General features: G+C 44.4%; 1 protein-coding gene across 1 annotated transcript in view; it reads right to left on the bottom strand.

The window, feature by feature from the left end:
* LOC125456355 (calcium-activated chloride channel regulator 1-like) overlaps nt 1-14,286 on the bottom strand; it is a 47,607-nt gene that overhangs the window by 12,638 nt on the left and 20,683 nt on the right. The window contains exons 5-10 of the mRNA XM_059648110.1: nt 11,366-11,531; nt 5,091-5,312; nt 2,304-2,528; nt 2,037-2,214; nt 1,282-1,388; nt 974-1,195 (exon numbers count right to left, since the gene is read on the bottom strand). Coding sequence (XP_059504093.1) covers nt 974-1,195; nt 1,282-1,388; nt 2,037-2,214; nt 2,304-2,528; nt 5,091-5,312; nt 11,366-11,531 — 1,120 coding nt within the window. The remainder of the gene's footprint in view (nt 1-973; nt 1,196-1,281; nt 1,389-2,036; nt 2,215-2,303; nt 2,529-5,090; nt 5,313-11,365; nt 11,532-14,286) is intronic.

Here is a 14,286-nt window from a genome sequence, read left to right as displayed (position 1 = left end):
GAAAGATTTCAGAAACTGAGGTTTTTTTTGACAATAGAAGATTCAGGGTGAATGTGATCATTGTGGTTATGATGATTAAAGGATGTTATTGCCTCTATTGGGAGCATCCAAGGAGTATAACTCTAAGGTGAGGAATCAGGTATAGCAGGTGAATCTTGTAAGCACACAAGGACTAATTGAAATTTGGAGTTTTCTTATGCAGGTCAAACAAATGTTTCAAAAAAAATCAATGGATATTGAAACTTTCAAAGAGTATGGAACCAAAATTAATAAATGGAATTAAGATATAGATCAGTCATGATCTAACTGAATGACAGAAGTGGTATAATGGACTGACTGTTCTTGTCTTTCTTCTATTCCTTTGAGGCACCATTGATCAAACTGTGTACACTTAGGATCATACAAAATAAGAACAGAAGGTCTTTTGGGCTATCAAACCTACCCTACCATTTAACTATATCATGGATAATCTTCTCCCTCAACGCCATTGACCTGCACTATCTCCATGTCTCTTAATGTCTTCAACATCTGGAAATCTATCAGTATCAGTCTTGATAATACCCCACAGCAATTTAGACTATTTAATTCTCTTTACTCTAAAGTGTGCCAGCAAAATTAAGGTGACCTTAGAATTGGTCTTTCTTGTGATGCTTCCATGTGTTCCGAAGGCTCTCAACGGCATTGAATAATCCTAATACCCATGCCCTCACCAATGCACCAGAAACTGTACCATGCAGTAGTGATGCATTTCAAACTGTAATATTGCCATGTTGTTTCTTTCCATTTGCACTCAACTGGCTAATGGCAGGGAGCACATGAGAAAGACTGTTGTGTATAATGGGCACTTGACAGAATAGAGGATTGTTGAGAGTAAGCAAGCTGTTTCTCAGTAACTCTACTGGAAAACATGATTAAACATGGTACGATGGCCGGAATAATGCATGAAAAATTGAAGATACGTTTTGATCCATACCTGAGCAGTGCCTGGAATTCTCAGACGGGCTGTACTTGCAGTGTAATCAAACCTAAAGTCACTGATTTTGTACATCTTTCCACTGGGGTCATATACAGACACATCTGGTATCCGATTCTGCCATGTAATGACAAAAAATGTGTCATTCCCAACGGTCTTATCGATGAAAACTGTCCCGTTCAACCAACTGTCATCGTAAACCTTCGTTCCAGAACTTTCAAGCTGGGACCAAAGAAATGGAACAATTGAATCTAACATCAAATTAACAGAAGTATAATGAGAAAGTAATTATCAGAGGGAAAACAAACCTGAATTGACTGCTTACTAACATCACCGTTTCCTGATACTAATCCAGAGAAGGCATCGATTAATCCAGTTGCCTCCACATTATCAGTGGCTGAAAACTGTAGACCCCCTAGAGAAAGGAGAGGGTAAGAGAGTTATAAACATTGATCACATCCATGGGCATAGGCAATGTCACTTAAGACCTAAATGAAAAAGAGGGTATCAGGGATTTCTGCAATGTTACAGTAACTGCCTATTGTCAAATTGTTTGGAATAAACCTAACAAACGTGTAAACATTCATTTTATTCCCATCTGATTCGCAGGAGCAATGTGTGTGGGGTTGAGAGACGAAGAATTAAAATGGCAGTGGTAGCCGCTGTGTTCCCATTGCCTGGAATGTTCATGGAAAGCTTGGAGAATCAAATATGACTGACGAGAGATATGCCCACAGCTTTTATTGTATGTCAAACTTGTGTGACATTGCTTAAAATAAGTTTTTAAAAGAAACAATGCACTTGGTTTAATTCCCAGGAACTGTGCTTAAGGACAGCATCAGAAACAAAGTCCCACCAACTTCCTGTCGGAGTCTGTCCAGTAATTGGAATGTTCGCACCTGAAATTCCTTTGCCCACTGTCTTCACTGAGGTGCCACACAGCTCATTATAAACCTGCTCACCTCCAACACAATTAAAGTTGGGAACAGAGCTTGAAACAAACAGGCTTGAAGTCGTGTTGGTCTCCTGAGAATTCATGAGAAATTCTTTGTGTTCTTATTACCTGTCCTTATTGACATCTGTTCCAGCTCTTTGGCTGCACTTGGTCCTAACGCTATTGTGTGGATAACTGCACCACTTTGTTCCACCTCTGAGAAGCAATTGCTTATTCCACTGTCCTCCCCATCAGTCAGCAAAACAATTTCATCACCATTGGTAGCACCGTCATCACCACGAAGTACCTGCAAAGCCACAAATTTGTTGTCAACATGGGAACACTGTGAAAAATAAAATAAGTTACAAGAGTTTGCATAAACTTCTCAGTTTCTACCTGAAAACCAGAATGGACTCCTGAGCAGATATTTGTCCCCCCATTCGCTGTTGTAGGTAGCAACTGGGCAAGTTGGTTCCTCACAACTTCATTATCAATCAATTGCAAATTTGTTTGGATAGTTGCAGCTCTATTAAAAGTGACAATTCCAACTCGTGACTTTGCTTCAATGATCTGTAGTAAGAATATCTCGGCTGCTTGTCGGAGTCTGTTCAAACGATTCTCCTATTTAATGAAAAGAAGACAACGTCATGTGCAGCTCACTGCTCTTCAGCTGATTTATTTTTGAAAATTAATTTAAAGTTCGGGTTAAACAGGGTGCTTTGCCCTAAATGGTGTCAAGGTTCTCTTTCATGATTGTTTTGGATGCATGAACACAAGCAAATGTTACCTTTTATTTCAAAGGATGTGCGTGTTACTGGCAAGAGCAGTGATTATTACCCGTCTCTGTTTGTCCTTGAATTGACTGACTTGGTGGGCATTTCAAGGGTAGTTAAAAGTCAACTACAATGCTGTGGGTCTGGAATCATGTGTAGGTGAGATAAGGATGGTGCACTTCCCTCCCCAAAGGGCATTAGTGAACTACCTCGTTATTTGCAATGTTGGTTGCTATTTGATCGGCTTTTAAGTCCTAATTTATAATAAAATTTATGTTTCAGCATCTGCTGTAGTTGGATTTGTTTTGAAACTACAATTTTTTGGGATGTTGCCATCTCAGGCTGCCCATCATTTATTGCCTGTTATTTATTGCCCATCCCTAGTTGCCCTTGAGAGTCACCTTTTTGAATGGCTGCAGTCCATGTGCTGTGGGTTGACCCACAATGCCATTAGGGAGGGAACTTCAGGATTTTGATGCAGCGACAGTGAAGGAGCAGTGATATATTTCCAAGTCAGGGTATCTTGTGGGTGGTGGCATTCCCATGTATCTGCCATCCTTGTCCTTCTAGATAGAACTGTTAGATAACAAAGTGTGAAGCTGGATGAACACAGCAGGCCAAGCAACATCTCAGGAGCACAAAAGCTGATGTTTTGGGCCTAGACCCTTCATCAGATTCATCTTGGATTCTCCAGCATCTGCAGTTCCCATTATCTTAGATAGAAGTGTTTGTGTGTTTGGAAAGTGCTGTCTAACAATCTTTGCTGAATTTCTGCAGTACATTCTGTAGAAAGTATGCACTACTCTTATTGAGCATTGGTGGTGGAGGGAGTGAATGCTTGTAGATATCGAGCAGGCTGCTTTGTCTGGGATGGTGTCATGCTTCTTAAGTGTTGTTAGTGCTGCACTCATCAGGCAAGTGGAGAGTATTCCATCACACTCCTGACTTGTGCCTTGTAGATGGTAGTCAGCTTTGGGGACTCAGGAGGTGAGTTATTCGCTGCAGTATTCCCAGCCTCTGACCTGCTCGTATAACCACTGTGTTTACCTGGTGAGGCTAGTTGAGGCTGTGGTCAGTGGTAACTCCAAGGACGTAGATTGTGGGAGATTCAATGACAGTATCAGGTCCAGTTCTGAGGAAGGGTCACTGGACCTGAAACGATAAATCTGTTTTCTGTTCTCAGATGCTGCCAGACCTGCTGAGCTTTTCCAGCAAATTCTGTTTTTGTATTTTATCTCCTGACTTGATGTGAAAGTTAAGTCTGTTAGGGCAGGACCAGTTCAATTACAGTACTGTTGCTGAGCCTGTCTTGGTGGTAGATATTGAAGTCCTCTCGCCTCAAGTACATTTTGTGCACTTTCCATTCTCAGTGCTTCCTCCAAGTATTGTTCAGCCTGCAGGAGTATCGATCCATTAGCCAATGAAGATAATTGGCAGGAGGTTTCCTTGTTCATGTTTAATCTGTACCCATTAAAACCCATGGGGTCTTGAGTCAATGCTAAGGACTCCCAAGGCAACTCCCTCCCCGCTGTATACCACTGTGCAACTACCTCTGCTGGGCCTGTCCTGTCATTAAGTCAGGACATTTCCTCAGATGGTAATAGTGGTATGTAGGTCATTGTCTAGAGCGTATGACTGTACGAGGCTGCTGCTTGAGTAGCTTGTGAGACAGCTCTCCCAATTTTGGCACTAGCACCCAGATGTTATTGAGGAGGACTTTGTAGGTTCAACAGGGCTGTTTCTGCTTTTGCCTTTTCTGGTTGAGATCAATGACAGGCGATCCATCCAGTTTTGTTTCTTTGAGACTTCATAGTGATTGATACAACTGAGTGGATTGCTAGGCCATTTCATTGGGCAACTGATAGTCAACCACATTTCTGTCAACCTGGCCTACTAGGTGCGGATGGCAGATTAACATCGCTGAAGGATATTAGTGAGCCAGATAGTTTGCTTGGTTTCTTTTTCCAACAACTAATAACAGTTTCATAGAGATTCTTAATTCCAGATTTTTGTTTATTACATTAAAATTCCATCATCTGCCATTTTGGGATTCGAACCCAGGTCCCCAGAACATTAGCTGAGTTTCTGCACTTATAGACTAATAATATTACCACCAGGCCATCCCCTTCCCCTCTGAACCATATCTCCAGAGCATTAGTGTGGTTCTCTAGGTTTCCACCCTGACATTACCACTACACCACTGCCTGCTGTAAAAGGTAGAGTATTTTATCACACTCCTTATCTGTGCCTTGTAGATGACAGACAGTATATAGGAGTCAGGAGATGAGCTACTCATTTCCAAATACCCAGCATAGGACCTCCTCCAGCCTGCTGTGCAAAGTGACACAACTGAACAAACTTATGTCTAATTCAGCGCTTTCTGTAAAATAAACTTTACTAATCGTCTTACCTGGTCCATACTCCCAGAAACATCTAGGACTAAGCAGACCACACGGTCTTTAGCCTGTAGCAGTGTGAAGGTTGGTGTCACTGACCCACTGTAAGGTGAGCGATTGTTTCTGAAATCCTGCGACTTGCTGATTACATCCCAAGTGCTCCTGGAGTTGCACATTTTGTTTTGCATATTCGGTGCTTCAGGATTGTGAGTCCTGTCGTCACAGAATTTAGTCACCTGGACGTTTTTAAAAAGAAAATAAAATGATGCAACAGGTTATCAGGCTACAATAGATTGGGGTGGGGGTGGGTTATTTTTACCTTCTGTCCCCAGGAAGAATACTGTCACCCCCCCCCATTGTGAAACTCAGCGGATCAATATTGCATTGATTCTCGAGGATACGTCACAGATCCAGAGCAAGAAGGAATCCACAATGTAAGTTTACAGCTCTCTCAGTGATTATAACTTGTCTCTAATTTGTTGATAACATCATAATATGCATTTTAACCAAGAAAAGGAAAAAATTGTCAAATGCTTCAATATTGTGTGTTGTGTACTGCCTTTTCCCAGACAATGGCGTCTGATAACCGACAGACACCAAACCGTACATTATCATCAATCTCAAGGGGCCGGCTCTATGTTGCCTGCAGGAGGAAGCTGGAGATGTGGAAAATGCAGGTGACAGCTGTCATTCCGTTGAAGAGGAGACGCTTCCAATCAGCAGCTACAAAGGGGAAAGTGATGCTGAGGAATTGAGAGAGATGGCACAATGGCTGAGTCTTGAGCACTGCTGCCTCATTCATCAGTGACCCCAGGTTCTATTTCAGCCACAGGTGGCTGTCTGTGTGGAATTTGCATGTTCTCCCTGTGCCTGTGTGTGTTTCTTCTGGGTGCTCTGGTTTCCTTCCACAGTCCACACATGTATAGGCTGGATGGATTGGTCATGTCAAATGGGGTTCCAGTGTTCGGGTGGAATGCTGTGCAGGGTTGGTGCAAACTTGATGGGCTGAATGGTGTCTTTTCACACTGAAGGGATTCTATGAAATTGCATGTCTCCATCAAAGTGCTGCCCATACAAAGATTTCAGTTGGCTGGACAGCAGGTTTATAATGCAGAGTGACACCAATAACATGGGTTCGATTCCTTCACTGGCTGAGGTTCCAAGAAGGACTGTCCTTGTCAACCTTTTCCCTCAACTGAGCTGTGGATACGCTCTCGTTAAACCATCACACTTTGCCTCAGTCTAATGGGAGTGTAGTCATTGTTCCTGGTGGGACTATTTATTTTTATCCTCATATGAGGGTATAGGTACCTCTGGCAGCATTTCAGTGCCCATGAGAAGGTGATGGTAATTCACCTCCTTAAACTGCAGCATTGCATATGTTGTGTGCCCTTTGTAACATTTGGCAATTTTGGCTTAATGAAGACTTAATGATAATTTTGAGAATTGGGATCAATGTTGAACTTGGAGGAAAACCTGGATGTGGATATGTTCCTATTGTTCTGAAGATGCCTCATTATTAATAGTTTCTTTGAAGATTTGAATTTAAACAATTGCAGACAGTCCTTTGTTTTACAAACTCTCATAAGATACCCAGACCTTTTCCTTAAAAGGTCACTGAATGACACATTGGAACATCTTTTGAAGACACTTGGCTTAATTTGCGGGGCATCACATGCCTTGATTTATGGCTGTTGATTTTTTTTTAATTCGTTGATTTGTGAGATGAAGGCATTGCTGGCTAGGTAGCATTTTATTACCTGTCCCTCATTACCCAGTAGGCAGTTCAGAGTCAAGCATATTGCTGTGGGGCACATGTAGGCCAGACCAGGTGAGGATGGCAATTTCCTTCCCTAAAGGACATTAGTGAACCAGATGGGCTGACAATTGGCGGATTCAAGGTCAGCATTAGAGGCTTAATTTCAGATTTTTTAAAAAATTGAACTCAAATTCCACCAACTGCCATGGCGGGATTCAAACCCAGATCCCCAGAATGGTATCAGGATGTCTGGGTTAATAGTCTCATCATAGTACCACGAGGCTATCACCTCCCATGATATTTGTCTGGACTTCATTTGCTGAGATTGTTAGACACTCACTTCACCCTCTGCCTTTAAAGAAAGCTCTCATGAAGGACCAGAGTAGTAACCAAAAACACTATTTCAGCTGTTTTCCTGGAATACCTTTCGAACAATACTTCTTGGTGATTACAGAATAAACTACATCTGACAGGATAATAAAATGTGAGGCTGGATGAACACAGCAGGCCAAGCAGCATCTCAGGAGCACAAAACCTGACGTTTCGGGCCTAGACCCTTCATCAGAGAGGGGGTTGGGGGGAGGGAACTGGAATAAATAGGGAGAGAGGGGGAGGCGGACCGAAGATGGAGAGTAAAGAAGATAGGTGGAGAGAGTGTAGGTGGGGAGGTAGGGAGGGGATAGGTCAGTCCAGGGAAGACGGACAGGTCAAGGAGGTGGGATGAGGTTAGTAGGTAGCTGGGGGTGCGGCTTGGGGTGGGAGGAAGGGATGGGTGAGAGGAAGAACCAGTTAGGGAGGCAGAGACAGGTTGGACTGGTTTTGGGATGCAGTGGGTGGGGGGGAAGAGCTGGGCTGGTTGTGTGGTGCAGTGGGGGGAGGGGATGAACTGGGCTGGTTTAGGGATGTAGTAGGGGAAGGGGAGATTTTGAAACTGGTGAAGTCCACATTGATACCATATGGCTGCAGGGTTCCCAGGCGGAATATGAGTTGCTGTTCCTGCAACCTTCGGGTGGCATCATTGTGGCAGTGCAGGAGGCCCATGATGGACATGTCATCAAGAGAATGGGAGGGGGAGTGGAAATGGTTTGCGACTGGGAGGTGCAGTTGTTTGTTGCAAACTGAGCGGAGGTGTTCTCCCCAAGAGGATCCCCCTCGTTCTCACACACCACCCTACCAACCTCCGGATACAACGCATCATCCTCCGACACTTCCGCCATTTACAATCCGACCCCACCACCCAAGACATTTTTCCATCCCCTCCCCTGTCTGCTTTCCGGAGAGACCACTCTCTCCGTGACTCCCTTGTTCGCTCCACACTGCCCTCCAACCCCACCACACCCGGCACCTTCCCCTGCAACCGCAGGAAATGCTACACTTGTCCCCACACCTCCTCCCTCACCCCCATCCCAGGCCCCAAGATGACATTCCACATTAAGCAGAGGTTCACCTGCACATCTGCCAATGTGGTATACTGCATCCACTGTACCCGGTGCGGCTTCCTCTACATTGGGGAAACCAAGCGGAGGCTTGGGGACCGCTTTGCAGAACACCTCCGCTCAGTTCGCAACAAACAACTGCACTTCCCAGTCGCAAACCATTTCCACTCCCCCTCCCATTCTCTTAATGACATGTCCATCATGGGCCTCCTGCACTGCCACAATGATGCCACCCGAAGGTTGCAGGAACAGCAACTCATATTCCGCCTGGGAACCCTGCAGCCATATGGTATCAATGTGGACTTCACCAGTTTCAAAATCTCCCCTTCCCCTACTACATCCCTAAACCAGCCCAGTTCATCCCCTCCCCCCACTGCACCACACAACCAGCCCAGCTCTTTCCCCCCCACCCACTGCATCCCAAAACCAGTCCAACCTGTCTCTGCCTCCCTAACCGGCTCTTCCTCTCACCCATCCCTTCCTCCCACCCCAAGCCGCACCCCCAGCTACCTACTAACCTCATCCCACCTCCTTGACCTGTCCGTCTTCCCTGGACTGACCTATCCCCTCCCTACCTCCCCACCTACACTCTCTCCACCTATCTTCTTTACTCTCCATCTTCGGTCCGCCTCCCCCTCTCTCCCTATTTATTCCAGTTCCCTCCCCCCATCCCCCTCTCTGATGAAGGGTCTAGGCCCGAAATGTCAGCTTTTGTGCTCCTGAGATGCTGCTTGGCCTGCTGTGTTCATCCAGCCTCACATTTTATTATCTCGGAATCTCCAGCATCTGCAGTTCCCATTATCTCTGATACATCTGACAGGACCCCAGTGATAAGTGGCTGTCTTCGATGTACGTATGCCAGGACACAGTTTGAAAGCCTTATCCTTATTCTTTTTACCCTCATTCTTTATCTCTGCAGAGAATTTTGTTTATTTTTTATTTGACGTATGTATGGTTGTTTTGAAGATTTCCAGTTGTGTGTTTGCGTATTGCTTGAATACGTTTCTTGTTTAATAATGAATCAATTATTTTGTTCTTTATTACAGACTAAAGATTCATTTGATAGATCTGTTGTATTCTGAATTTAATATTTATAAAGTATCATTGGCTCTATTGGTAACTGGATAAAGCATGCAACTTTATATTGTGAACAGTGGAGTGATGGCACTAGGCAGAGGCACTGCACTCCTCAGTCTTCGTCACAATATCATTTATCTGCTTTTTCCTTTGCTTATGTGTAAGGCCCTGTTGAACAAGTCTTAGTGACAGATGCAATGCATCCCGTGACTGGTATACATCAAGCTGCTGTGTGTCAATAGTGGGGCAGATGAATATTTAAAATGGCCAGTGGAACTGACCAAGTGATCTTCTTTGTGCTTGATGGTGTTGAGTTACTTTGTTGCTACACGCACACAGGAAGCAGTCCATCATGGATTTGACATGAGCCTTGTCAGAGATGGAGAGGGTTTGGGGAGTCAAAAATTTGAGACTACCCAACAGGAGCAAAATACTGCAGATGCTGGAAATGTAAAATAAAATCTGGAAATAATGGAAATCTGGAGCGAGAAATGAAGTTTGAATGAAATGAAACTTGACATACTCTTGGGAAATAAGGCAGGACCGTTGACTGAGGTATTAGTTGTGGAATATTTTGGGGCCATGATCACAATTCTATTAGTTTTAAAACTGTGATGGAAAAGGATAGACTGGATCAAAACGTTTTCATCCAGAATGTATGTAGCTTATTCAGTCCTATGGAAGAATCACAACAAAAACAAAATTGCTGGAAAAGCTCAGCACGTCTGGCAGCGTCTGTGAAGGAGAAAACAGAGTTAACGTTTTGGGTCTGGTGACCCTTCATCAGAACTGATGGCTGCGAAAACATCACTTTAAATGCAGAAATGGGGAGGTGGGTGGGGTAGGGAGTAAACAATAGGATAGACCTCAAAGAGAGAGAAAGACAGTTGGACAGACAAAGGAGTTGCTAACGATCAGGCTGGGAGGGTGAGTAGTTGTTAATGGGGACTGTTACTGATTAACAACAGGGGGTATGTAGTGGCAGGCTATGTGGTAACAAGGCCTCATGTGTGGGGTGGGGATTTGGGACAGGGGACAGTTTAGGCTCTAAAATTATTGAGCTCAATATTGAGTCCGGAGGGCTGTAAGGTCCCCAGGCGGAAAATGAGGTGTTGTTCCTACAACTTGGGTTGGGCTTCACTGGAACACTGCAGCAAGCCAGAGACAGAGTTGTTAGCCAGGTAGCAAGGTGGTGCATTGAAGTGGCAGGCAAAAGGTAGTTCAGGGTCTTTTTTGCGAGCAGAACACAGATGCTCTGTGAAGTGGTTGCCAAGCCTACGCTTCGTTTCCCCAGTGTAGAGGAGACCACATTGTGAGCAGCAGATGCGGTAGACTAGATTCTGGGAAGTGCAGGTGAAGTGTTGCTTCACCTGGAAGGTATGTTTGGACCATTGGATAGTGGGGAGGGAGGTAAATGTGCAGCTGTTACACCTTCGCCGGTTATAGGGGAAGGTGCCATAGGGCTGTGGGGAGGTGTTGGGGGAGAAGCAAGTGTGGACCAGGGTGTCGCAGAGGGAGCTGTCCCTGAGGAAGGCGAAGAGTCATACTGGACTGAAAGCATTGCCTCTGTTTCACTCCATGGATGCTACCAGACCCACTGAGACTCTCTAAGATTTTGTTTATATTTATGTGGCTAGACAAGATCAGTTTGGAGTCAGTGGTAACCATGAGGAATTCAGCAATGGTATTGCACGGGGTGGTGATTAGATTCTCTTTCATTGGAAATGGTCATTGCCAGGCAAATATATGATTTGGTACAATTCAGGATAACTGTGCATGTTATCCAGGGTTAACTGTCCGCATAACTGAATGCTTGGTTATCTGAGGAAAAATGAATGGAGTGGAACACAGTACAATCATCCTTATTTCTATCATCCTAGTTACAGGAAGGTCATTGATGGGCAGCTGAAGGTAGTTGAACCTACGATACCATTCTGAGGAGACCTTGCAGGGATGATATGGGAAATAGGTGTATTAGCGATATTGGAGAGATATACCTCCTGGAGACTTTACTTACGTTTGACAGTGCTTGTATGAACATTATTGAAGAGGATGCAGTCTGACTTTTCTCTGGATAAAATGCACAATTCTGTTTCGGCAGTCCTGATTTGGGATCTGTGGCACATGGTGAACAGGAGCTGCCTGTGCAAAAAGCAGTCTCTCCTGTAATCTGTTTTGAACATCTGAAAGGAAAAAATATGTCAAAGAGAATTCCTTGATTTCAAATAACATTTCTACAATGAAAAGTCACTTACAACTTGCAACATTGCTGGCCAACAGAAGACAGCGAGTGGTAGTAGAAGGAAAATATTCTACCTGGAAGTCAGTGGTGAGTGGTGTTCCACAGGGCTCTGTCCTTGGGCCTCTACTGTTTGTAATTTTTATTAATGACTTGGATGAGGGGATTGAAGGATGGGTCAGCAAGTTTGCAGACAACACGAAGGTTGGAGGTGTCGTTGACAGTATAGAGGGCTGTTGTAGGCTGCAGCGGGACATTGACAGGATGCAGAGATGGGCTAAGAGGTGGCAGATGGAGTTCAACCTGGATAAATGCGAGGTGATGCATTTTGGAAGGTCGAATTTGAAAGCTGAGTACAGGATTAAAGGATAGGATTCTTGGCAGTGTGGAGGAACAGAGGAATCTTGGTGTGCAGATACATGGATTCCTTAAAATGGCCACCCAAGTGGACAGGGTTGTTAAGAAAGCATATGGTGTTTTGGCTTTCATTAACAGGGGGATTGAGTTTAAGAGTCGTGAGATCTTGTTGCAGCTCTATAAAACTTTGGTTAGACTGCACTTGGAATACTGCGTCCAGTTCTGGTCGCCCTATTATAGGAAAGATGTGGATGCTTTGGAGAGGGTTCAGAGGAGGTTTACCAGGATGCTGCCTGGACTGGAGGGCTTATCTTATGAAGAGAGGTTGACTGAGCTCGGAATTTTTTCATTGGAGAAAAGGAGGAGGAGAGGGGACCTAATTGAGGTATACAAGATAATGAGAGGCATAGATAGAGTTGATAGCCAGAGACTATTTCCCAGGGCAGAAAAGGCTAACATGAGGGGTCATAGTTTTAAGCTGGTTGGAGGAAAGTATAGAGGGGATGTCAGAGGCGGGTTCTTTACACAGAGAGTTGTGAGAGCATGGAATGCGTTGCCAGCAGCAGTTGTGGAAGCAAGGTCATTGGGGACATTTAAGAGACTGCCGGACATGCATATGGTCACAGAAATTTGAGGGTGCATACATGAGGATCAATGGTCGGCACAACATCGTGGGCTGAAGGGCCTGTTCTGTGCTGTACTGTTCTATGTTCGAAACTTACAACATTTTCTCCTTGCCAAAGAACTTTTTATCCATCATTTCCTTGCTTAGGAAGGATTATCACAAACCACTTTCCTAAGGGAAATTGATTCTTCCTTTCCACTCTTCGTCCTTTATAATTATATCCAACTCAATTGAATGTCCCCCCCAGCTCCCTCTTTCCAAAGAAAAGAACCCCATTCTCCAGTCTAGACAGCATCCCAATAAATTTCCTTTGTACCCTCTTGAGTGTATACCATCCTAACTGTCATACAGTTACCAGAACTGTTTCACATCTCACTGGGGTAACACATTGGAAACCAAGCCCCACCATTATTGGAGTAATGAAAAGCGCAAAGGTTTAACAATTTTAAAGAGGAGCCAAAATTGCCAATGTGCCTGTGTTTTAGATCCCGGTTGACAGAACTCATGGCCCAGGTATTTGAACTTAACAAGAATTAATGCTTATGGCAAATAAATAGATTCAAACTACAGATGAACAATTATGGTCGGTTGACACATAACTCTACTCATTAAAACTGTAACCTATGAATACGACTCTCACCACACACACACACACACACACACACACACACACACACACACACACATACATGCACACACACGCACACACACACACACATACACACACACACACATACACACACACACACACACACTCACACACACAACACACACACATATACACACACACTCACATACACACACACACATACACACACACACACATACTCACACACACAACACACACACATACACACACACACACACACACACACACACACACACACACACACACACACACACACACACACACACAATAGAGAGTTACGAGTTGAGTGAAAGACTGAGACGGTTTGCTCAGATGATCCTTTTGCTGATCAGAATGCTGCTTCTTTGTCTTCCTTCCCAAGGTACTCGTACTTGCTATCAGGAGGTAGAGGGGAACTGGTTCACAATTACAAAGGTCTCTTACTTATTCATTCAAAGTCATAGCCAACAGCAATTAATGAGGAGATACAAACTGGCAATCTTCAGGATTTGAGATGCTTTTTCTGCAGAGAAGAAATACAGCTTCGACCATCCCAGAGTGTGATTGCTTCTGACTTGAACATTCTCATTCCTAATGATCACCAAATCCCTACAGTGTGGAAACAGGCCCTTCGGCCCAACAAGTCCACACTGAATCTCAAAGCATCCCACCCAGACCCATCCCCCTGTAACCCAGTTAATCTATTCATTCCTGAGTACTATAGCAGCCAATCCACCTAGCCTGCACATCTTTGAACTGCGGAAAGAAATCGGAGCACCCGGAGGAAACCCACGCAGACACAGCGAGAATGTGCAAACTCCACACAGTCACCTGAAGGTGGAATCGAACCCGGGTCCCTGGTGCTGTGAGGCAGCAGCACGAACCATTGAGCCACACTGCTACTCTGAATGTTTGGCTAACTGAGAGCTAGCCACATCGCTGTGCACAGGCAGAAGACTTTTGCCAGCAACAAATTGTCACTCATCCACACAACAATTAGTTACTTGTTCCAAGCTGCAGCTCCATTGTACACAGCCCCTTGGCACCAAATCGTGTGTAACTGGACTTTCCCCACCACTTGCACAGATT

The sequence above is a fragment of the Stegostoma tigrinum genome, chromosome 8, assembly GCF_030684315.1.
Source record: "Stegostoma tigrinum isolate sSteTig4 chromosome 8, sSteTig4.hap1, whole genome shotgun sequence".
NCBI classification, from domain to species: Eukaryota; Metazoa; Chordata; class Chondrichthyes; order Orectolobiformes; family Stegostomatidae; genus Stegostoma; species Stegostoma tigrinum.
The sequence above is the reverse complement of the archived record's forward strand: the minus strand, read 5'-3'. Positions and strand labels throughout refer to the sequence as shown.